The sequence below is a fragment of the Oncorhynchus mykiss genome, chromosome 10 (genome assembly GCF_013265735.2).
Source record: "Oncorhynchus mykiss isolate Arlee chromosome 10, USDA_OmykA_1.1, whole genome shotgun sequence".
NCBI classification, from domain to species: domain Eukaryota; kingdom Metazoa; phylum Chordata; class Actinopteri; order Salmoniformes; family Salmonidae; genus Oncorhynchus; species Oncorhynchus mykiss.
This window is the reverse complement of record NC_048574.1, coordinates 47,337,828-47,363,408: the sequence shown is the minus strand read 5'-3', so window position 1 is coordinate 47,363,408 and position 25,581 is coordinate 47,337,828. Positions and strand designations below refer to the sequence as shown.

Genomic DNA, 25,581 nt, shown 5'->3' with positions numbered 1-25,581 from the left:
AGAAATGACCTCTCCAGTGTGCTTTCTGAATCCAATGACGTGTCAGATCTCGCACTGGGAGAGGTGAAGAAAGGGTTTGAGCGCCACCCCTTCCAACCTGCCTTTGCACTCATTCACTTTATTATTAAGTGGAGCCTTAAGCTTGTTTCCAATGCTACTCTTGTGTACACGCAAAGTCCTCTCTGAAAAGGGATCACGCATGGCTGGGAACCTTTTGGGGGAAATTTCGACAGATCCGACTAAGATAAATGGTTTATGTACTAATGAATTAATTTACATCCCTGGTTGGTGCCCGACGTCAATGAAACATTTGGTCTGATGCCTTTACAGTATTTTAAAATTGTGGATATCTTAAATGGAAGAGGTTTGAAAGCGTCACCCACACGTCCTTTCTTGGGTCATCTCAGCATGTTATTCGAGGGGACAAAAAGGCTTTGCTCGGGTTGTCTAGAGTTGTCAATGAATACACTTCTTGAAAAGAGAGGCAACTGTGTTCATCTCAGTTCCGGTAAGGTTAAACATAACATTACAGTAAGATAGATGTAGCTGTAGAGTGAGAGAGCTCCCGCACACTGCCTTCTGCTCTGGGCTAGCACTTCAGTACAGTTGAATACAGTACCAGGCTGTAATGCATGGACTCCGGTAAAGGTCTGAAGGCACTGACATGACATATGGTATACGTTTTGCAACTGAACAGTGTACATGAGTAGACTGTCTCTTTAGCTAACGTTCCACTCCTTTTCACTGCCAAAGAGACTGGCCTTTCGGGCAATCTCAACGTTCAATAGATGGATTAGCTGACAACTTCCCGAAAACAATGCGCACGCTTCAAAATGGGTGAGTTGTCGTGATTCAGGATGGCCAGATTGCTAGCAACACTGACAAGAATCTGCCATGTTGGGAATCGTAAGCGACTTGTTTCAGCTCGTTTCATCTTGTTCTTGATACCAGGTCTTGTTTTGAGGTGTTTTGACGGATTTGATGTCTATGCTAATATGGCTAAAATTCACTCACTAGCTCACCAACAGCTGTAACGATGTATTTGAGAGACAACAAGTGCTCATTGTGCAGACTAAATATAGTTTACACGTTGTCAACATTCTAATTCGACCCACCCAGTTTTCCCCCATAGTTGCGCACGCGTCGATTTTGTTGCTAAACTACCAACCCATCTAAATGCACTTGAATTTACGGCAGAGTTGCTCATTGGTTGTTGGAAAAACCACCATTCATTTTATAAACACTTGATGAGGGCTGTGTTTCGTGTAGGCTTACTCTGGCGGGAGATTTTGATAACCGTGTAAATCTCTCTAGGACAAGGTGACTTTTATCAATATATTCACCTGTATTTACCCCCCAAATAGGAAATGCTAATTAGCTTCTAATGTGGCTATCATAAAGAACTACAAATGCCATGATGATCTGGACAAGACTGCCTAATGGAGACAAAAGGTAAGAATTTCTGGATTAACTGTTTAATGCTAGCTAAATTTAGTAATGACTAAATTGGCTACATTTCTTTAAATTGACAACTCTGTGAACTGTCCTGTACAAGTTTAAAATGGGACACTATCTTTTAGCAAAGGTGTCAGCTAGAGATGACGTGCAGAAGCTGGCAGGGATTTGTAGTCTTGCATTATGTCTACATTGATGCTAACTAGCATTTTCAAAATCGGAGTAAATAGAGCCGACTATATTGATAAAAGTCAACATTGTCTGAGTAGATTTACACGGTTATCAAAACGCCACGCCAGGGTGAGCCTCCATAAAACACAGACCTTTTCTTGAAGCGTTTCTAAAATTCCCTATGGGGGAAAAATGGGGGAAAAACGACTGGAACCATTTCCCTGTTTGACCGCTAGGTTTTATGGGAATTATGACACCTCCACTGTGGGGCTCTGTGATGCTTACAGATATGCACAGCAGACAACTACAATATTGCAATAGTATAAATCATTTTCCATGACATGACATTGGAGACAGGCCCAATGTTTAATCGTATACTAATCATATACTGTGTACTTTTGTAATTGCATATCGTAAAATTTCCCCCTTTGTTCATGCGAAACTAGAAGAACCCTACGTGACATTTGAGGAGCTACAAGGAGGCAGACACAGATTTATGTTTTGTTCATGTAAATCTCTTTTGGATACATAAACTGCCCTTTAAAACAAGTACTCGCGGATAAATACTAGTTAACCACATTAGGAGTCATGTTGACGTGCAAACACTGGGGAACATAGCAAAATTGAGTTGGGGCAGAAAGGCATGATGTATGTACACGTAGTGTGTGGACATACATCAGAGCCAATGGCTTCGAGACATGACCTGCCGAGCTCAAGTTCTCCACATGCCTCTCTCTAATCTGGGTGTAATTGGGAGGTTGATGGACATGCTTGCGGGGGTTGCCAACGTGGAGTGCCGGTACAGGGTTTGACTCTGAAGCCCCGGGCCACTAGTTCTATTCTATACCGCACTGTAATTACAGAGCAGGAACTCAGAGCTGAGGAGGACCTCTGTGAGAGCAGGCAGCCAGGGTCTGTTGTTTTACTGTGTGGATGGCATTCTGCTGCTGCTAAACCTTGGGACTTGTTCATACAATAACAGTGACGAGTATTGCAGGGAAAGCTAAGGGAGTGTGTGTGTGTGGGTGTGGACACACACACACACACACACACACACACACACACACACACACACACACACACACAACTGAGAATGGCATTCTCCATACATGACCTGATCCATGATGTGACTAGTAAAAGGCAGGTGTCGTCATTGTAAACTGCGTGTGCATTTTATCCCTACCAGCACGTTCCGTATAAAGTGATGCAATGCCCACATGCTTACTTTGCTTATTCTATTCCCATGGGATTTAGAGATGGTACATGGACGGATAGCCTTAACAATAAAAAATTGGCAAAGGATACAAAGACATTTGAATAATGACCAGTTAACGTCGTCAGGCAATTTGCATTACAATTAGCAATGTCCGTAGGCTAGACCAGGTGTCCTAAGTCTAATGCTTAACAGCCATGTCACCCTGACATTCATGTTGGACAACAAACGCAATAGAAATCGGGCTCTTTCTGTCCCGCGGAGCAGCACTAACATTATCACAAACGGCTGTTTGATTCGATATCATACAAGCGCCATTGTCACGTTGTTAGGGAGGGTTTTGATGTTGCATCGTGTGTTGTGTCATTAGACTGCGCTGGCATGCAGTCGACTCGTAGCAGGGTTTTCAAATAGCTGGGGGTACACTCTGCAATCCAACTCCGCTCGGGCTCATTCCAGCGGAGCACATGCCAATTACTGTACATATCAACGTCAAGGACATTCAGTACCAAGTCACACGCAGACGTCCAGTGTGTGCGTCGCTATGCTAATTCTCTCCAATGCAGCAATTTGTTCTAAAATTAGAACAGCAACAACTTAACGGTGTTGGTCTGAGGGGAGCGTCGCCACGGGACAAGGTAGTTGAATTGGATGAGTCAACAGACACAGATGGTAGAATAACGACTATGAAGGGCAACACAACACGGCGCCCCATGCCACATGTCAACGTGCAGGACAGACAGGACAGGACAGACAAGACAAGACAGGACAGAAGAGGAAATGGACATACGGTAGAAACTGGCCATAACGTAGTTTTGACAGCGGTCGCCAGTAAAGTCATTCGGACACCTGATGGAAGGAAACAAAACCACAAAAAGAGAGGGAGGAGGAAGGGAGGAGGGAGTGAAAGAGAGAGAGAGTATGGGTGGGGGTGGGGGGGGGTATCGAGAGGAGAGGATATGCACAAGAGACGGGGAGGAGATGAAGGGCGAACGAGAGAGAGCGAGAGAGAGAGACAAAGAAAGAGAGAAGCAGAAAAACACAGTTAGAACCGCAGCAACACCAGGGACAGAAGAAGCAGAGCGATCCCACTGGTGACACCACTGTGCCGCACACCACCCACGGCTTTGGTTGACCTGAGAGGGAGGAGGAGGAGGAGGAGGAGGGAAGGAAGGAAGGGAGGGGACTATAGAGGTAACCCGGTGACAACCGTGGCTCTGTTCTCAGCTGTGGGTGTCATGTGAACATACTTCTGTAAGGATTGGGCATGCGCAATCGTAACGGCTCAGTCTGCAAGCACCGCGGGCCGAAGTATCCATCCGGACATCTGGGGAAGGGAGGAGGAGAGGTACAACGTAATATGGAAAACACAGCAGTGAACTCAGCAGTGAACTGTATACACGTTACTGGTGAAGACCCGATAGAGGTTATATTACAATATGCAATATTATGGTGGGGCAGAAACGTTCTTCTACCTGCGTCCGACTGCTTCAGTGTGCTAGACATTACAAAAACATTGCTAGGTTTTTGGTTTACTTGCTTAGTAAATTAATTGGGTTAGCAATCACTGTCGCTCGGCAAGGGTGGAATGTCTCTTGCTGAACAGAAGACGGTTGACCAGGAGGGCATCTTTTCCCCAACGGTTCACTCTACCATCCTAGTTTTAGCTGTATCCTTTAACAAGCAACAGTGCCGTGAGTTCAAACACATTAACACTTGCGGGAACATTTCCACTCACGAAGGCAACATTTCCACCCCACGCCAGCTCTTATGCAAACAGACTGCAGCAGTAGTACCCAACGGCATCTGTTGGTTAATAATCAGGAACTTGGACGCATCGAAAAATGAAAAATTGGGATCGAGGCATATAGCTGGATCGAACAACAGACCCTGTGGCACATGGACTCAATCTCAACATTAAGCAACTCTTGAAGCGCTGAAAACATCCAGATTATTCTGTAATAACAAAACTGTGCCTCTGCATTGGATGGCACTTTATAAAACAGCCAGAGTAAAACATGGCTAGGCAGTGAGTAGGAGGGTACACTGTTCAAAAGACAGAAGCATCCCAGTCTCTCTTCCACGCCCTCTCTCTGAATAGATCAACTTTTGCGGATATTATGGCACTAGCCCCCCCCCCCCCCCACCCCCGTGCTACAGACAGGCTTTAACTGACAGGTCAGAGGTCATGGAAACAATGTTGCCCTGATGGAGAGTGCCAGAGGGGTGGGCCTACATGATTTGATAGATGTTATTATAGGGTCATGGTTTTCAGGTTGCCCAGCTCACCTGGACTTATAAGACACTATTTGCTGTAGCAAAATAAAATAATAATCACTATAAATACATACACACACACACACACACACACACACACATAAAATAAACATACATGTATATGGCAGTGAAAAACAATTGTGGAAACAAACCAAAAAAACATCAAGTTTACAACGTACATGTGAGCTCAAGTGCCCCATGGGGATGTGGTGGTGGGGGGGGTCAACCCACAGGGACGAAAACAACCCCCACTAATCTCTCTTTCTACCCTCTTGACCTCTTCCTTCTTCACATGGGGTTGCAAAGAGCCCTCCATCCTTTTTTACATTTTTTTCATTTTTTTACCCCTTTTTCTCCCCAATTTCGTGGTATCCAATCTTGTCTCATTGCTACAACTCCTGTACGGGCTCGGGAGAGACGAAGGCCCTCCGATACACAACCCAACCAGCCGTAATGCTTCTTAACACAGCGCGCATCCAACCCGGAAGCCAGCCGCACCAATGTGTCGGAGGAAACACCGTGCACCTGGCTACCTTGGCTAGCGCGCACTGCGCCCGGCCCGCCACAGGAGTCGCAGGTGCGCGATGAGACAAGGAGATCCCTACCGACCAATCCCTCCCTAACCCGGACGACGCTATGCCAATTGTGCGTCGCCCCACGGACCTCCCGGTCGCGGCCGGTTACGACAGAGCCTGGGCGCGAACCCAGGGACTCTGATGGCACAGCTGGCGCTGCAGTACAGCGCCCTTAGCCACTGCGCCACCCAGGAGGCAGCCCTCCATCTTTTGACTTGGGTCACGTGTAGAAGAGCAATCAGTCTGTTACATATTTTGAACTTTACTAAGAAAAACATTTTTTTTTAAAAGCAGGAGGCTCCACCGGCCTCCGCACTCCTCCTTACAGCAACCGCATATATTGGCCATGACATTCCTTCCAATTTCTACCCGCCTGGTTCGGGGGAGTGCATTTAATTGGGTTAAGACAGTTGACTCACAGAGTTACAGTGTCACGTCTCATGTTGGAAAGATCTGTTGAGTTTGCTCTCGACTCACCACAATCATATTTCTGGGGACACCTGTCCACTTAATCAAAACGCCGCAGCGGCCCCTCTCGCGATCATTCTATTCTTCTCCGTTTGTCTCCTCTGCCTCCCTCATCAAATCAGGATGTGCAGTTCATTGAGCAGTGCCAGCATTTCACACTCTCTCCCCACCAACAGAGCCGCCAATCCAATAGAGGCAATTCCTCATGATTTAGGAGATTTATAAAATGCCTCCCAGGAGTATTATGCTATTCCATGCCAAATTACCCATGCTGAGTGATATGTTAACCTGGGGAACACACAACAAAGGCTTCTGGAGAAATGACAAAGAACAATGCTCTGTCACGGTAAAATCAACAAATGTTAAAATTTGTCCTCATAAAAGAACACACTGATAGAGCACATATTGTAACAAATCAATATCGGTTTGAGTGTTTAAAAAGGATTAAATATCTTCTGTCAACATAAACCAAGCAAGCCCATACACATAGCCGACTAGCATTTAGGCAAAACAAACCCCTTAGACTAAAAGACACAGTATTGAACCCAGAGGCAGTTAGCAGTCAGCTATCTGAAGAGTGTTCTCCTTAGCGAGTCCCGTATCCTTCATGAAGAATTATGGCCTGTTGAGTCTTCCATGTGCAGTACCTCCAACCTATAGTGCAGAGCTCAACAGAGCTTGTGTACTCTATCCTGATTCATGCCATTCACTGTTCATGTCTGCGTTTTTTTGTCCCCGAACTTGCAGGAATCCTTAAATCGAGCAGACATTGCTGATGTGGCCGATATTGTGTATTATGAAACCCGGCGCTACAGGTCAGGGAAATAATTACCCTCAAGGTCATTCGTTAAACTTTTCCTTCCCGCTAAAGAACTTTATACTTCAAAGTGAAGGGCATAAAAACAGGGCCAGCTGTCAGCTGGACTTGTTCAGATGGTGAGTAATACCCGCTGAAGCCTGGCCTATATTGAAGGAGATGGCTTTGGGGGCAACAATTCCCCGCGGGCCTCCCCTGCATTATTCAACTTTTCTGGACCCGTGCCTCGACCGGGAGTCAGTTAGCTGCAGCAATTGAATTATTGCTCCCTCCAATTTGTACACAGCTTATTGAATGGCTGTTGCAGCCACGCAGCACTGCTTGCCGAACAGTGTTCCTGAGGCCAGCTGAACACACACACAGTGGCTGGCCAGTGGACCTCCGCGCCACTCTCCACCGTAGACCCAACGTGGAAGCATATGTGATATTTACATAAATGGACCAACGCTCACTATAATAGGATGTGATAACGTAATTATAGAGATGTAGAACACAACAGCCCCCCCCCCCCCCCCCCCCACACACACACACACTCTTTCCCTGGCACAAGCTGTGATATTGACGCAAACTGTTACTACGCAGGATGACCGCGCCGTAAACATTCACCTGTTCTGAGACTGCCGCGAAGACGACGCCCAGTGTGCAAAAGGCATGTACTCCGTGTACATTCTTGCATACAGCTGCTGCACACCTACACATGTCAAAGGCAAATCAACATGCTCACACTAGCATATAGCTAGTACATCCGGTACACACGCAAATCAGAATCTGATCCCGAGAAAAAGGTCAATCAGCTCCCCGTGGCCACTTCCACAATCAAGAGAAAAACATTTATCTTCCAAAAACAAAAAATGTCCTTAGCGCACTTGATTTAAAACCAGTGTTGTACATCTGACCCTCTTTTCAAAAGGTCTTGTGATGTAAGCAACGATCCTATTTAGCTCGCTAGAGGCCTCCGACTGGCGTAAATATTTGTTCCTTACACTACTAGTGAATCATGACATTTATAAAAAAGGCCTTTTCATGTGCGAGGCTCCTGCACGCCAAACGTGGGCTGAGAACGACGAGCAGACCACAATCTAGCCTCCTTATCAGCAACCAAAGTATACATGAAAGAGGCACAAACCCTTACAATAGACATCTGCACATACTGGCAATGCCTTCCTGTAATCCTCAGCTATGCCGGGCCTCCTGTAAGAGAGAGGGGGCTGGAAGGTGGATGGGGAGGGGGGGGGGGATAAAGGGAGATTACAACCATACGAAGGGGATAGAGAAAAGGCCTCTGCTAAGAGAGGGTTAGAAAATCACTTGACATGACCGGAGTCTTCATCCTGCAATCGATCTGTCATTACAAGAGCATAAGGAGACAGCGGCTGAAAAACAGAAAAGACAACTGTCCAAGTAGAATTAAAAATGTTGCCATGGGACGAGTTCAGAAATAGCGGCGAGGACTCACTTGCAGGAGAGCTGATTGATACCATGTATAAAGTAACAGTCGCCGCCGTTCACGCAGTAATCCTTCTCGGTGTCGTTGCATCTTCTGGCGTGGCCCGAGCCTGGCGATAGTGTGGTGGTTACTGTCCAGGAAGAAAGAGCGACATGTTAGCAACACAGACATGAGAGTACTATAGGCAGTTAGAGCTCTGTTACTGGAGTAGAGTACAATGTATATTCTGTCATCTAAATAATACTTGAAACTAAGACGGCTCCATTCGGGGGACTTAGGTAGAAGAGTAGAAACACAGTGCGGAACATGCTACAATATACACTAGCAGTCAAAGGTTTTTTCCAAGGGTTTTTTTCTGTATTTGGACTATTTTCTACATTGTAGAATAATATTGAAGACATAAACTATGAAATAACACACATGGATTCATGAGGTAACAAAAAACAAAACAAAAAAAGTGTTAAACAAATCAAATAAATACATTTTTGATTCTTCAAAATAGCCACCCTTTGCCTTCATGACAGCTTCGCACACTCTTGTCATTCTCTCAACCAGCTTCATGAGGAATACTTTTCCAACAGACTTGAAAGAGTTCCCACATATGCTGAGCACTTGTTGGCTGCTTTCTCTTCACTCTGGGGCCCAACTCATCCCAAACCATCTCAATTGGGTTGAGGTTGGGTGATTGTGGAGGCCAGGTCATCTGATGCAGCACTCCATCACTCTCCTTCTTGGTCAAATAGCCATTACACAGCCTGGAGGTCTGTTTTGGGTCATTGTCCTGTTGAAAAACAAATGATAGTCCCACTCAGAGCAAACCAGATGGGATGGCATATTGCTGCAGAATGCGGTTGTAGCCATGCTGGTTAAGTGTGCAATGAATTATAAATAAATCACAGTGTCACCAGCAAAGCACCCCCACACAGTCACACCTCCTCCTCCATGCTTCACTGTGGGAACCACAGATGCAGAGATCATATGTTCACATACACAGAGTATCACAAAAACACAGTGGTTAGAACCAAACATTTCAAATTTGGATTCACAAATTTCCACCAGTCTAATGTCCATTGTGTTTTTTGGCCCAAGCAAGTCTCTTCTTATTATTGGTGTCCTTTAGTAGTGGTTTCTTTTCAGCAATTCGACCATGAAGGCCTGATTTACGCAGTCTCCTCTGAACAGTTGATGTCGAGATGTGTCTGTTACTTGAACTCTGTGAAGAATTTATTTGGGCTCTAATCTGAAGTGTAGTTAACTCTAATGAACTTGTCCTCTGCAGCAGAGGTAACTCTGGGTCTTCCTTTCCTAGGGCGGTCCTCATGAGAGCCAGTTTCATCATAGCGCTTGATGGTTTTTACAACTGCACTTGAAGAAACTTTCAAAGTTCTTGACATTTTCCAGATTGACTGACCTTCATGTCTTAAAGTAATGATGGACTGTTGTTTCTCTTTGCTTATTTGAGCTGTTCTTGCCATAATATGGACTTGGTCTTTTACCAAATAGTGCTATCTTCTGTATACCATCCCTACCTTGTCACAACACAATTGATTGGCTCAAACACATTAGGAAGAAAAGAAATCCCCAAAATGTACTTTTATCAAGGCACACCTGTTAGAATCTAAATGCATTCCAGGTGACTACCTCATGAACCTGGTAGAGAGAATGCCAAGAATGCGTAAAGCCGTCATCAAAGCAAAGGGTGGATACTTTGAAGAATCTCAAATATAAAATACATGTATTTGTTTAACACTTTTTTGGTTACTACACAATTCTATGGGTTGTTTCATAGTTTTGATGTCTTCACTATTATTCTACAATGTAGAAAATAGTTTTTAAAAAATCTAATAAAGAAATACCCTTGAATGAGTAAGTGTGTCCAAACTTTTGACTGGTACTGTATATCCTTGTACTGTATGCAATGAAGGCAGCGCATAGAGACAGGTGCAGGAACTCTCCACTCCAGATGGCGTGGTCAACCAGTTGCTCTTTTGTGATTTTATACACAATACAAGACATAAAACACTCACTTCTCATTCAATCACTCATCCTCCACATAAAACGGTCACATATTTCCTTCCAAGAATTACATTGTGTCTCTCAGTAGTGTTGACACGGACTCAAGACGCTCTCTGTGCAAAGATAAATATTTCCCCCTGAAGAGCGTAGGAGTCCCTGTTTATCCCTTGATTCAGATCTCTGGAATGAAATGGCCTAAATGTCATGCCGACTAATCCTCCACTGTTATGTAAATAGTGCTAAGAGGTTTTGGGATGAGGCCTGAGGAGTGGCAGGACTGGGCAAGGAGAAGAGGGAGAAGAGGGAGGACTCCTCTGTCAAACGTTGGGATGTAGCCTCTGTACACTGAATAGATTTCAACCCGCACCTTGCTGGGGTGTGACAACATGTTTGTGTTTGCCAAATTGGAGGTTGATTGACAAATACATACTTGTGAATGTGTAGCCTACTTCCGTACATACAGTATTGTTATGATATGGGGGGCACGGTTAGTGTTCAGACCTAGACAAACACACCATCCAGGTAACACGTCCACACTCCATTCCCACAGGGGACAGCAGCAACTTTGTCCGGGTGCTGAGCCTGGTTGATAAGCACATCAGGTGATCGTCAGTCAGCGTCCCAGCTGGCAAGTCATGAGGCTGCTGGTTTTGTTTAGTTTGTTTTTGAGTTGTTAGTTTGGCCATGCCTTTGTCATTTTTCCTTTTTTTGTACATATTTATGTTTCATCACCATCTGAACAAATAATAATCCACTTGGACTGGCCGACCAAGAGGTTTAAGCTCGGTAAGCCCTTTAACTCGGTAAGTTGCTGTCTCCTGGGCATATGTGCATCCAACCCCTGTACAAAGCGAGTGCAACAATATCCGTAGGCTAGAAACGGGTTTTTGTAAAACAGTACATTGGTATACTTGCAATACTAACTCAATTCACTTATCAAAAGACCTACCCAAATTAAATTCCTGCTTGCAGTAACTTGATACGTAGTAAATTCAGTTGGTGCTGTGGTGGCCATGGTGAAAACAATATTACACAACACAGGCACCAGGCACGCATGCATGCATGCACGAACGAACACACACACACACACACACACACACACGCGCAAAACACTGCTGCCTCACCTTTCGTCACAGTGTTGTCCACACGTTGACCTCATTCATTCCAGCTATTGATTTCAATTATCACTATTGGCATACATAGAGGGATACATAGGTAGAGGATGAGAAAGAAAGAGACGGAGAGAAAGACATTGCTGCCAACTTGACCTGTGATTGGTGTGATCAGTGTGTGATGAACAAGGCCGTTGCACATCTGTGGTCAACTAAACATCCATTTGAACTTAGCCCTGAATACGTTGCACATGTTCTGTTGGATAGCACATGTAACCTATTCTAAAGCAAAAAGACACATATTTGCAGGAACTGTTTTCAATAAATGGGGGGGGGGGGATCTGCCAACTCAACAGGAATGCTTTTTCTCCGAAAGTGCACAAAGCTTTGCAAATACGTTCTCAGAAAGTGCACAAAGCATTGCAGAAACCTGTTGCAGCAAATCATACAGTAACAGATTCTGCAAAGGACAAATTGTACCTGTAGCCAGATTTCCCCCCCCCCCCCCCCCCCCCCCCCCCTCAACTCTCCAGTTAACTCACTCACTATCCATTGCATGACATGGCAGGGAATCGGAAGAAAACATCCTAGAACAAAAGCTCTGTACACTTTGCTAATAATAGTGTTCTCACAGCTCGCTCAATTCATACATGGAGAGGCGCCCGTTGGCCCAGGTCCAGCTGTAGCAGAGCGTGTATAGTGCTGTCTGTCAGAGGAGCGAAGGTGCTCCCACCGTGCCAGGAAGGAGAGAGTTTACAGTACCCAGGCTCTACTACTTGTTTATCTGTGAGGGGAACTAATGACGTGGGTTAACCACTGCATATTAAACTTAACTGTCGCAAGTGGGCGAAAGCACTTGTCTCTTAAAAGACAGCTTTGTTTTTTTAAATCACTCTCTCACACGCTCCCTCGTCTGTTTTATCAAATGATTCTCTTATTTCCTTGTCGACTTAAAGGCCCAGTGCAGTCAAAAGCTTCATTTGTCCTGTGTTTTATACATTAATTTCCACACTATGAGTTTGGAATAATACTGTGAGATTGTGAAAATTATGTTAATGCCCGTTTAGTGTAAGAGCTGTTGGAAAAGACTGCCAGAAATTTCAGCTTGTTTGGCTACGTGGGTTTTTTTAGAGTTAAAAAATACCAATGACAAAGAGTTTCCCCTCCTTTCTGATAGTTGTCAGGTTACACATCCCTCCAATTAGGAGCCTCTCTCAGAGTACTCCCAGACAGTCCTAGCAAAATTGAGAAATTGCATTTAGCTAAGAAGCTTTTTATTATTTTACCATTTTAATTGAAAACAATCAATCACAGTAAGGTACTTCAACTGTTTTCCAGAAATGAATTGATATGGACATAAAGATGGCTGAATTACACCTTAGACTCTTCTGAGAGAGGATCTGAAATGTGTAATCGCGATTTACGAGAAAACGTTTATTCGGACAAATAACTTACTGTTTTGTATGGTTGTGCTGTTCGGGGAAGTGACTATAATGAATCAGACAGCGTGTGCATTTTGCACCGTACTGTGTCTGTGGAATAAATTCAGCGTCTGACTGAATTAGTGTAGAACACCAAATATGTCCTTGCCTACCTGTGATGATCAATGTAGACAGTTGAGTAATACTTCCTCACTTTAATACTTAACACTTTACTCTAATACTGTTAACGTCATCCAGGAGCGCTCCATTCTTCATTACAAACCCTTCTACAGACGACTAAACACCAATGGGATGTTTTATTAGTCGCAATGTTGGGTTATTGGATTGTAGGCGATTTAAGTGCCTTTGATAATCAGTGAAGGAAGAGAGCTCATTTCGCAAAAGCATGGAGAAAAAAAAGTAGACCTTTTCAGGTCTTGAAAATCTATGTCAAGTAGATTTAAGTCAAAACTGGAACTTGGGGGGCCTCCCGGGTGGCGCAGTGGTTAAGAGCCACCAGAGACTCTGGGTTCGTGCCCAGGCTCTGTCGTAACCGGTCGCGACCGGGAGGTCCGTGGGGCGACGCACAATTGGCCTAGCGTCGTCCGGGTTGGGGAGGGTTTGGCCGGTAGGGATATCCTTGTCTCATCGCTCACCAACGACTCCTGTGGCGGGCTGGGCGCAGTGGGCGCTAACCAAGGATGCCAGGTGCACGGTGTTTCCTCCGACACATTGGTGCGGCTGGCTTCCGGGTTGGATGCGCGCTGTGTTAAGAAGCAGTACGGCTTGGTTGGGTTGTGTATCGGAGGACGCATGACTTTCGACCTTCGTCTCTCCCGAGCCCGTACGGGAGTTGTAGCGATGAGACAAGATAGTAGCTACTAACAATTGGATACCACGAAATTGGGGAGAAAAAGTAAATTTAAAAAACTAACTTGGCCACTCAGGAATATTCAATGTCGTCTTGGTAAGCAACTTCAGTTGAGATTTATCCTTGTGTTTTAGGTTGTTGTCCTGCTGAAATGCATCTCCCAGTGTCTGGTGGAAAGCAGACTGAACAAGGTTTTTGAACGATTTTGCCTGTGCTTAGCTTTATTCCGTTTATTTTTATCCTACAAATCTCCCTAGTCCTTGCCGAAGACAAGCATACCCATAACTTGAAAATATGAAGTGGTGCTAAGTGATGTGTTGTGTTTGCCTTAAACATAACGCTTTATATTCTTTGCAATTTTTAATTTGCAGTTTTACTTTAGTGCTTTGTTGCAAACAGGATGCATGTTTTTTGAATATTCTTTATTCTGTACAGGCGTCCTTTTCACTTTGTCATTTAAGTTAGTATTGTGGAGCGACTACAATGTTGTTGATCCATCCTCAGAGTTTAATAGCTGTGATGGGAGAAAACTAAGTGTTTTAAAGCCACTATTGGCCCCGTGGTGAAATCCCTAAGCGGTTTCCTTCCTGTACGGCAACTGAGTTATGCATCTTTGTAGTGACTGGGTGGATTGATACACCATTCATGCTCAAAGGGATATTCAATGTCGATTATTTGTTGTGTACCCATCTACCAATAGGTGCCCTTCCTTGTGAAGCATTGGACAACCTCCCAGGTTTTTGTGGTTGAAAATGTGTTTGAAATTCACTACTCTATTGAGGGACCTTACAGATAATTGTATGTGTGGGGTACAGAGATGAGGTAGTCCATCAATCATATTTAACATTATTATTGCACACAGAGAGAGTCCATGCAACTTATTATGTGACTTGTTAAACACATTTTTACAAGGGGTGTGGATACTTTCTGAAGGCACTGTATTGTTTATAGAGTATATCAACATGTCTGACAATATCATCATTTTGGGGATTTTAAATCCATTGATCTTGCAATTCAGCTATTCAATTCAACCATTCAGTACCTTCAGGGAAAAGGAACCGGAATCAATACTAAATCTAGGTGTTATTTTAGAAAAATGCTCAAGGTGCCTTCAGGTCTCTGAAACGTCTGATGGTTATACCTCAGTAACAGTATGGTGAGGCTGAGGCCAGGTCTGTTCTGTTCTGACCGCTACAGACAACCTGCCAGTGGTGCAGGGTTGAATATTGTACCAACCCACTATCCATACAACCAGAATTCTGACACGTTTTCCTGAGCTTGTCGACTGTACTGTGAATACCTGCTGAGGCAGCATGGTATTCACAGCGGCCTGTCTGAGGGAATGTTGAGCTCAGACAGCTCAGTGCACAGAGAAAACCAACTGCTTCTCACACATCTAAATAAAGTAGCATTCTCTTCAATGCCAACTGATGATCAAGACAGGGAGAAAGTGGACCACACTATTTTCCAACAAAACACAAGGAAAGGGGGGGGGAGTGGGGGGGAACAATTCTCATTACCTAAGAAAGTTTGGATTGTAAGATATTCTCCCCTCTCTCTCTTTGCCTCTTGCGTGCTGTCGTCTTTATAGCAGAAGACACTGACAGTGCTTTTATGTGCATTTATCCCCAGGAGGCAGTCCAGGAATGGGGCTGCTATAAATGGGTGACAAATGAGACGCTTCATCCTGATCACAGCGTCTAGTGCAGGCGCATTCGACTCTTACCCTACGAGGTCCGGAGTCCGCTGTTTTCTGTTTCTACCTGATCATTAATTAAACGCACCTGATGTCCCAGGTCTAAATCAGTCCCTGATTAGAGGGGAATCACCCACCTGATGTCCCAGGTCTAAATCAGTCCCTGATTAGAGGGGAATCACCCACCTGATGTCCCAGGTCTAAATCAGTCCCTGATTAGAGGGGAACAATGAACACATGCAGTGGAACTGGCTTCCAGGTCCAGAGTTGAGTTTGAGGGGTCTAGGAGATAGAAATAGGGAGCGTTCCCTCTCTGTACAGCATGCGCATATTGTTGGGTCAGTATCTCCTGTCTCACAGAACCATGGCTGGGTCAGAATGGTGTCCACTGGCCTTGGAGCCCGTGGCGGTTTACCAAGTCAGGGAGCAACTCCATTCTCATGTGCCTGGTTTCTCATGTTTCATAGCCATGTGGCTGAGTAAGTCAACCCCATGACCCCGTTAGTTCTCCCTTCAGCAGAGGAGCATCCTGGTCCTGATCCTCCAACTCCATGTAAAGGTCAGTCCCCCCGTCTAAGACTGGGTTCGATGATGTGCTCTCATTCCCGTAGGGTTATAGGTCAGTTTACCTGGTCTATTAACCTCAGGTTTCTTCTTCCCCAGTCGTGTGCCGACTGGATTTTCTACAGTGTTAGCTCGAGCCCAGTGGTTTGGCCAACAGGCTTCACCACGGAGTTTGATGAATCCTTCATGGCCAGAGAACTGAAGAAGAAAAAAAAGACTGGGGGTGCAAGAGGGGCCATCTGGAAACCTTCATAAACACGTCTGTCTTTCCGCGCTCTCCATAGGGTTCTAAAGAAAGGCCGTAAAAATGAAAGGAGAGGTCCCTGTTCCGCTGCGTTTTGTTCTTCTCTTCTTCTCTCTTCCCGGAGGCTAGCCCTGTTCTGCACCTCTCAACACTCAACCATTGGGAGTAATTACAGTATATTCAAGTACATCAACAGGGTCCTCATCACTAGGGCCACACAGAGTCAGTGGAGGAATCTGAATTTTACCAACCCAGAAATTGTCTTGTGTAAAAAATAAAAAATGAATACTGTATGGAAATGATTCCCAAATGCAAATACTGCTGTAAAGCAAGAATCAATACTAAGATGCAGACAATAACTGTAATTAAATATTTTCAGCAGCAGATTCCATAAGGCTCTGGTCATTACTCTTCTCCGTGAAAAGCATGAAGTAATTCAGTTATGTTTCGGGGAAGAGAGCTATTAAAGACGGAATAAGCAGCTAAGGACAAACCATGTTTCTACCTCTGAACGCAGCATAGCGAGACAACCAAAATCCTTAAAACACTAGGAAAGACTTGAGATGTCTAGTTTAGGTGGGACCCAGGTCAGATTATAGAAGTCACCAGTAGTCATCATAGCCTGCATCTTAACTGGAATGAACCAAGTCCAGGTCGTGGGAAAGAACATGGTTGGTAAGAGAAAAAGGTCCAAAAGTGCAAGCCCCAAGCGTCAACTGACAAATGTATCTCCAAAAACCCTGACATATTTTACAGCTAGTCAAGTCTATATACCAGCAGCAGTGTAGAACGCCCTACATAAACCCCCTCCTCAGTCCTGGCTGGGAATTTCAGACATGTCTCTTGTTACAGCTGGGACTGGGATCTCTTATCACTTTGCTAGGGGTCAATTTATACTGCATGCATTCTTCCTGCATCGGTGTGGTTTCCATTATGTGTAACATCCAGGTTTTCTTTCCCCAGAGGGATATGAGCAGTCTCTCCATTTCAGTCCTCACTGTGCATGGGTACATTTATTACGGGAAGATAAACGAATACATAATATGGTAGCTGTTGATAAAAAAAATAAAAAATAAAAAAAAGAGTAGTTCACAAGATCATTTTGGTAGCAATAGTTCTCTTGTGAAACCGGGGTGCCCTGTGGTGCATCTCAATGATAATATGACTGGTTGCCAGTTTTGGTGCTCGTCTGACGTGTGTTGAGAGCGCGTGTGTTTGGGTGCGTGGGTAAGGTTGAGGGACAGGAGATGAGCTGCATCTTCTTTGTCTCAAAGTCAGCGGTTCTAAAACTGTTGTACTTTTGTTGTACTTTTGTTGGAATATCAGAGCTGCGAAGCTCAGCAAGACCATAACGCTCCAACAAACAGCGGCACTGACAGATCAAAAATCCCTTACGCAAACACTGCAAACACAAAATAGCGCGCTAACCAGCCACCGCACCGCGCTAACCCCCCCCCCCCACCCACCTCCCACACACAAACAGGGCTCGTAATCTATCGTGTGGGTCTTCGTACATTTCACAAGTTGAACCGAGTTCAATGAGACTGCTCCACCATCAACAGCCTGAGGGGTACTCGATCACTGTTTAGGCAAAGGGCCAGAACAGAACATTATCTCTACCAAGAATTTGAGAGACACATAAACAGAACATTACTAATGATAATTCACTAAAAGCCTGTTTCAAGAGGAAAGTGACCATCATTATTTCAAGGGCCATCCAGCTGGATAGAGAGAGACGGAGTGCTTGAAATATACAAAATGGAGTCTGTTCTGAACTTTATCCTAATCTCCCCTCTCATCATGTTTTCATTTATATTCTTGCCTCTTATTGCCCTTTCTCAACAGCATAGCTGATATGCCTGGTCTTGCCTGCCACAGTCATCTCTGCATTAAGGGGAAATCAAAGAGCGCCACAGCATGCGATTGCACAACAGCCAGTCATGTAAACAAGCAAAGTGAACATACTGAGGAGGAGGAGGGGCTGGGTGCTGGCACTGTCAGGCAGCAGGGCAGGTTGGGTGTGCAGCAGAATGAGTATAGTCAGGCCAGGTGTTGGCTGGAGCAAAGGGCCTGCAGCGGAGAGGGATGGTCCCCAGAGTGTCCTACTTTCAGGAGGACCCAGGGGCCCCGTTTGCGGTCCCCCCTGCCGTCCCTGCTCTGTTTGGTGTAGCTGTAGTGTATGACAGTGGATAACTCTCCTATTCCTCACCCTCCTCAGATCCAGGCCACCGGGAGTTTTGGAGCATGTGGATGTGGAACCCTGAGCTAGCACCCGGTGCAGCAGCAGGAGACAGGCACCCAGGCCCAGGATGAGAAGGAGGAGGGTGGGAAGAAGCAAGAGGATGAACCTTCCGGCCCCAGAGCCCAACCGGGTGCCCAGCCGGGGATTACCACGCAACGCAGGGCAACCCAACCTGGTTCCACCCTCAGCCCCCTCTTCACCAACAGACAGCAGCACAGGGATTGGATACACACAGAAATCCATCCCATTGACTGTTCAATGCACTGTCCCTTCCCACAGCAGCTTGCCCTGGTAACAGTGGTAGTAGAGCAGCAGGCTTTGCAATCCTGAACCAGATTCAAAATACTCCCATCTCTTTGTTGGATCCGCTGGAGTCCCCATGAGAAAGTATCCCCTTCGTGCTTCCTGCGCAAGGAAACGTGTCCGCTCTGGATCACACCTCGCCCATGCCTCAGGCCTCCGTCCCTCCCAAATACATGCACTGCCCACGCACTCTGGCGGCCATGAAATTGGACATCAGAGCACTGCTGCGTGGTAGCAGATGGTGCTGGTCAACTCTATGGCCAGAGGACAAACTAACAGTGGAGGGAGTCACTGAGCACAGAGAGGCCAAAGCAACCTGACCCAGCCCAGGAGCACCGTAACAACTCCAGCTCCTACTCCAGCCCCAACCAGATCCCAGCAGACCAAACACCAGGGGCCTCAGTTATCAACTATGAGTACATTTTGTACTAAATTCTGGCGTACGTGGAGATTATAGGATTTGCAACATATACGTTTTCATTGATAAATCCGACATATTATATTTGTGCGGTCTTGAAAGAGCTACAACCCTGGATGGAAAACGCCCATCACCTTTTATGGTAACAAAAACACCCGCCATCTCCTTTTATGGTAACAAAAAAACATATCCTTTTATTTTTTTATTTTCACCTTTATTTAACCAGGTAGGCAAGTTGAGAACAAGTTCTCATTTACAATTGCAACCTGGCCAAGATAAAGCAAAGCAGTTCGACACATACAACGACACAGAGTTACACATGGAGTAAAGCAAACATACAGTCAATAATACAGTATACACAAGTCTATATATGATGTGAGCAAATGAGGTGAGATAAGGGAGGTAAAGGCAAAAAAAGGCCTGGAATGGTAGATTTGCAGTGGAAGAATGTGCAAAGTAGAAATAAAAATTATGGGGTGCAAAGGAGCAAAATAAATAAATAAAATAAATACAGTAGGGAGAGAGGTAGTTGTTTGGGCTAAATTATAGGTGGGCTATGTACAGGTGCAGTAATCTGTGAGCTGCTCTGACAGTTGGTGCTTAAAGCTAGTGAGGGAGATGTGTTTCCAGTTTCAGAGATTTTTGTAGTTCGTTCCAGTCATTGGCAGCAGAGAACTGGAAGGAGAGGCGGCCAAAGAAAGAATTGGTTTTGGGGGTGACCAGAGAGATATACCTGCTGGAGCGTGTGCTACAGGTGGGTGATGCTATGGTGACCAGCGAGCTGAGATAAGGGGGGACTTTACCTAGCAGGGTCTTGTAGATGACATGGAGCCAGTGGGTTTGGCGACGAGTATGAAGCGAGGGCCAGCCAACGAGAGCGTACAGGTCGCAATGGTGGGTAGTATATGGGGCTTTGGTGACAAAACGGATTGCACTGTGATAGACTGCATCCAATTTGTTGAGTAGGGTATTGGAGGCTATTTTGTAAATGACATCGCCAAAGTCGAGGATTGGTAGGATGGTCAGTTTTACAAGGGTATGTTTGGCAGCATGAGTGAAGGATGCTTTGTTGCGAAATAGGAAGCCAATTCTAGATTTAACTTTGGATTGGAGATGTTTGATATGGGTCTGGAAGGAGAGTTTACAGTCTAACCAGACACCTAAGTATTTGTAGTTGTCCACGTATTCTAAGTCAGAGCCGTCCAGAGTAGTGATGTTGGACAGGCGGGTAGGTGCAGGTAGCGATCGGTTGAAGAGCATGCATTTAGTTTTACTTGTATTTAAGAGCAATTGGAGGCCACGGAAGGAGAGTTGTATGGCATTGAAGCTTGCCTGGAGGGTTGTTAACACAGTGTCCAAAGAAGGGCCGGAAGTATACAGAATGGTGTCGTCTGCGTAGAGGTGGATCAGAGACTCACCAGCAGCAAGAGCGACCTCATTGATGTATACAGAGAAGAGAGTCGGTCCAAGAATTGAACCCTGTGGCACCCCCATAGAGACTGCCAGAGGTCCGGACAACAGACCCTCCGATTTGACACACTGAACTCTATCAGAGAAGTAGTTGGTGAACCAGGCGAGGCAATCATTTGAGAAACCAAGGCTGTTGAGTCTGGGAGATGAGGATGTGGTGATTGACAGAGTCGAAAGCCTTGGCCAGATCAATGAATACGGCTGCACAGTAATGTTTCTTATCGATGGCGGTTAAGATATCGTTTAGGACCTTGAGCGTGGCTGAGGTGCACCCATGACCAGCTCTGAAACCAGATTGCATAGCAGAGAAGGTATGGTGAGATTCGAAATGGTCGGTAATCTGTTTGTTGACTTGGCTTTCGAAGACCTTAGAAAGGCATGGTAGGATAGATATAGGTCTGTAGCAGTTTGGGTCAAGAGTGTCCCCCCCTTTGAAGAGGGGGATGACCGCAGCTGCTTTCCAATCTTTGGGAATCTCAGACGACACGAAAGAGAGGTTGAACAGGCTAGTAATAGGGGTGGCAACAATTTCGGCAGATAATTTTAGAAAGAAAGGGTCCAGATTGTCTAGCCCGGCTGATTTGTAGGGGTCCAGATTTTGCAGCTCTTTCAGAACATCAGCTGACTGGATTTGGGAGAAGGAGAAATAGGAAAGGTTTGGGCTAGTTGCTGTGGGGGCTGCAGTGCTGTTGATCGGGGTAGGAGTAGCCAGGTGGAAAGCATGGCCAGCCGTAGAAAAATGCTTATTGAAATTCTCAAGTATAGTGGATTTATCAGTGGTGACAGTATTTCTTATTCTCCGTGGACTTTACAGTGTCCCAGAACTTTTTTGAGTTAGTGTTGCAGGAAGCAAATTTCTGCTTGAAAAAGCTAGCCTTGGCTTTTCTAACTGCCTGTGTATAATGGTTTCTAGCTTCCCTGAACAGCTGCATATCACGGGGGCTGTTCAATGCTAATGCAGGACGCCATAGGATGTTTTTGTGTTGGTTAAGGACAGTCAGGTCTGGGGAGAAACAAGGGCTATATCTGTTCCTGGTTCTAAATGTCTTGAATGGGGCATGCTTATTTAAGATGGTTAGGAAGGCATTTAAAAATGTAAAAAAATAACCAGGCATCCTCTACTGACGGGATGAGATCAATATCCTTCCAGGATACCCCGGCCAGGTCGATTAGAAAGGCCTGCTCGCTGAAGTGTTTCAGGGAGCGTTTGACAGTGATGGGTGGAGGTCGTTTGACCGCTGACCCATTACGGATGCAGGCAATGAGGCAGTGATCACTGAGATCTTGGTTGAAGACAGCAGAGGTGTATTTAGAGGGCAAGTTGGTTAGGATGATATCTATGAGGGTGCCCGTGTTTAAGGCTTTGGGGAGGTACCTGGTAGGTTTATTGATAATTTGTGTGAGATTGAGGGCATCAAGCTTATATTGTAGGATGGCTGGGGTATTAAGCATGTTCCAGTTTAGGTCGCCTAGCAGCACGAGCTCTGAATATAGATGGGGGCAATCAGTTCACATATGGTGTCCAGAGCACAGCTGGGGGCAGAGGGTGGTCTATAGCAGGCGACAACGGTGAGAGACTTGTTTTTAAGAGGTGGATTTTTAAAAGTAGAAGTTCAAATTGTTTGGGTACAGACCTGGATAGTAGGACAGAACTCTGCAGGCTATCTTTGCAGTAGATTGCAACACCGCCCCCTTTGGCAGTTCTATCTTGTCTGAAAATGTTGTAGTTTGGGATGAAAATGTCTGAATTTTTGGTTGTCTTCCTAAGCCAGGATTCAGACATGGCTAGAACATCCGGGTTGGCAGAGTGTGCTAAAGCAGTGAATAAAACAAACTTAGAGAGGAGGCTTCTAATGTTAACATGCATGAAACCAAGGCTATTATGGTTACAGAAGTCATCAAAAGAGAGCGCCTGGGGAATAGGAGTGGAGCTAGGCACTGCAGGGCCTGGGGGCGATAAAATGGCTTCAAGGTATAATGTACAGACAAAGGTATGGTAGGATGTGAATACAGTGGAGGTAAACCTAGGTATTGAGTGATGAGGAGAGAGATATTGTCTCTAGAAACATCATTGAAACCAGGAGATGTCATCGCATGTGTGGGTGGTGGAACTAATAGGTTGGATAAGGTATAGTGAGCAGGACTAGAGGCTCTACAGTGAAATAAGCCAATAAACATTAACCAGAACAGCAATGGACAAGGCATATTGACATTAAGGAGAGGCATGCTTAGTCGAGTGACCAAAAGGGTCCAGTGAGTAGTGAGGTTGGTTGGGGTCACGGCGATTCAGACAGCTAGCCGGGCCATCGGTAGCAAGCTAGCATAGGATGGAGGTCTGTTTTTAGCCACCTCGTGCGTTTCCGTCGGTAGGATTAGTGGGGTTCCGTGTGGTAGAGGAGATCAATCCAATTCGCAAAAAAGAGGCCCAAGAAAAAATTTAAATAAATAAAAAGAAGTTGTCCGATAAGTCTATTCAGATAGCAGCCGATAAGACAGCTAACGATTAGCGGACCGCAGATGGGCGTTCAGGTAACGTCCCGACGGAGGAGCCAGCCGGATAACTCCCTCGGGTAGATAACGTCGGTAGTCCAGTTGTGAAGGCCCGGTGGGGCTCCGCGTTGGCAGTAAAACGGGTCCGGATAGGTGATTGTAGCCCAGGAGTGACTGATGGAACTCTTCAGCTGGCTAGCTCCGGAATAATTTATGTTTGCTCCGGAATCGACTTAAGCCGATAGTCACACGGATAGCAGCTAGCTAGCTGCGAGATCCAGGTATAAATGTCCAGAGTTAGCGGTTGAAATCCGGGGACGTGGAGAGAAAAATAGGTCCGGTATGTTCCGGTCCGAGCCGCGCCGTACAAAACTGCCGATAGATTTTCGAGCTAAAGGATAGCTGATGACCACAAACCGTGGTCAGCTGAATACTAACGATTAGCCAGTAAAAGAAGCTAACTAGCTTCTGATTAACTTCTGGTTAGCTTCTGGATTAGCTTCTGGTTAGCTTCTATGGAGCATTACAGATTTGAGGTAAATAATACTTTCTTTAAAAAAATATATAAATTGGTGAGGCGGGTTGCAGGAGAGTGTTTTGAAGATGAGTTTATGGAAAATAAAAAAAAATATATAAAAATGTATGCGAAGAAAGTTGTATATATATATATATATATATATATATATATATATATATATATATATATATATATATATATATATATATGGGACACGACAAGACGAGGACAAAAGACGTCTGAACTGCTATGCCATCTTGGAATAAGGATGGTAACCATACATTTGTTGTATGGTTTTAACTGGGCCATGATAGTTCCTAAAAGAAAGCGCAATGGCAAATTTGATCACATTTCTGTAGCGATGTGGGCAGAACGCTACAGTGACTTTTCCAAACTAAAAATGCAAGCCACCTAGCTAGTGCCAAACACAGGCCGAGCACTCTCCAAGATTCATTGTCCTTTTGAACAATTTAAAAGTAAATGCTACTGCCCACACTTTTTGAACTGTAGCTCAATAGTTTGTTTATCAATACATGACTGTGTTTTTTTGTGTGTGTATTTTACCCCTCTTTTCTCCCCAATTTCGATCTTGTCTCATCGCTGCAACTGCCCGACGGGCTCGGGAGAGGCGAAGGTGGAGTAATGCGTCCTCCGAAACATGACCCGCCTAGCCGCTCTCCTTAACACCCGCCAGCTTAACCCGGGAGCCAGCCGCACCAGTGTCGGAGGAAACACTGTTCAACCATCTAACTTTCGAGCATGCTTGGCTATTGAACGAGTGATTGATAAATGGTAGCCACCTCGTTGATGAGTAAACTAAACATATTAGATGACATGCTGCTATGGCAAATCCATCGGTTTTATCATTAGGCCTATGTTTTTATTAGCCGTTATTATAGGTCCTGTCCATTAAACACATCCCATTTCCCCCAAACAAACAATAAGCCTATTTGCGTGCAACAAAGTTGATCAACCTTCTAGAAGTTATGCACATGCCTGGTTTGAGCCCTCCTAACCCGGGCGCCAAGCCCTCCTAACCCGGGCGCCAAGCCCTCCTAACCCGGGCGCCAAGCCCTCCTAACCCAGGCGCCAAGCCCTCCTAACCCGGGCGCCAAGCCCTCCTAACCCGGGCACCAAGCCCTCCTAACCCGGGCTCTAGACCAAGCAACAGTCCTCCTAACCTGTGCTCCTCAGCCCCGGTCCTAACCTCAGCCCCAGTCCTAACCTCAGCCCCAGTCCTAACATGGGCTCCAGCCCTAACCCGCGCTCCAGTCCCAGCTCTAGTCCTAACCCCAGCTCCAGTCCTCCTAACCTTGGCTCCAGCCCTGGCTCTTGTCCTAACCTCAGCTCCAGCACCAGCCCCAGTCACACTCAAGGGGCCACGGTCACACAGCCCTGCAACTCAACCGATTGGTGTCCACTGAGCAGCAGCATAACATAGGAGCTACACTATCAGGACTTCCCTCTCTCTGCAGATATAGAAAACAAGACCCGGGAAAGAATCATCCACCCCGCCCCAGCAGACTTAATGAAGTGATGAATACTTTCACCAGCAGCAAGAGACAGAGGCATGAGGAAACAAAGGTGGGGGTAGGGGGACAGCTGTGGCAGGCAAACTACAAAGGGCAACAGTCCTGAGCGTTCGGCAGTGAAATAGTAAATATCTGTTCCTTGTGACCAGAGACAGCTTTACCCACCATAGTGCAACACAACTTGAACAGACACACTGGGCCTGATCAGAGTAGCAAGAGGTCACAGGCCTCTCAATGGTCAACTCTCTGGGAATGTCGCCAC

At 45.6% G+C, this 25,581-nt stretch overlaps 1 protein-coding gene across 3 annotated transcripts in view; it reads right to left on the bottom strand.

Moving 5' to 3' along the window:
* Positions 1-25,581, bottom strand: part of LOC110534120 (pro-neuregulin-2, membrane-bound isoform) — a 115,332-nt gene that overhangs the window by 11,164 nt on the left and 78,587 nt on the right. For 2 of the 3 annotated variants that reach the window (XM_021618798.2, XM_021618800.2), the window contains exons 4-5: positions 8,433-8,553; positions 3,630-3,688 (exon numbers count right to left, since the gene is read on the bottom strand). In XM_021618798.2, coding sequence (XP_021474473.2) covers positions 3,630-3,688; positions 8,433-8,553 — 180 coding nt within the window. Of the gene's footprint in view, positions 1-3,629; positions 3,689-4,089; positions 4,167-8,432; positions 8,554-25,581 lie in introns of all 3 variants that reach the window. The other variant, XM_021618799.2, reaches the window with a different exon arrangement.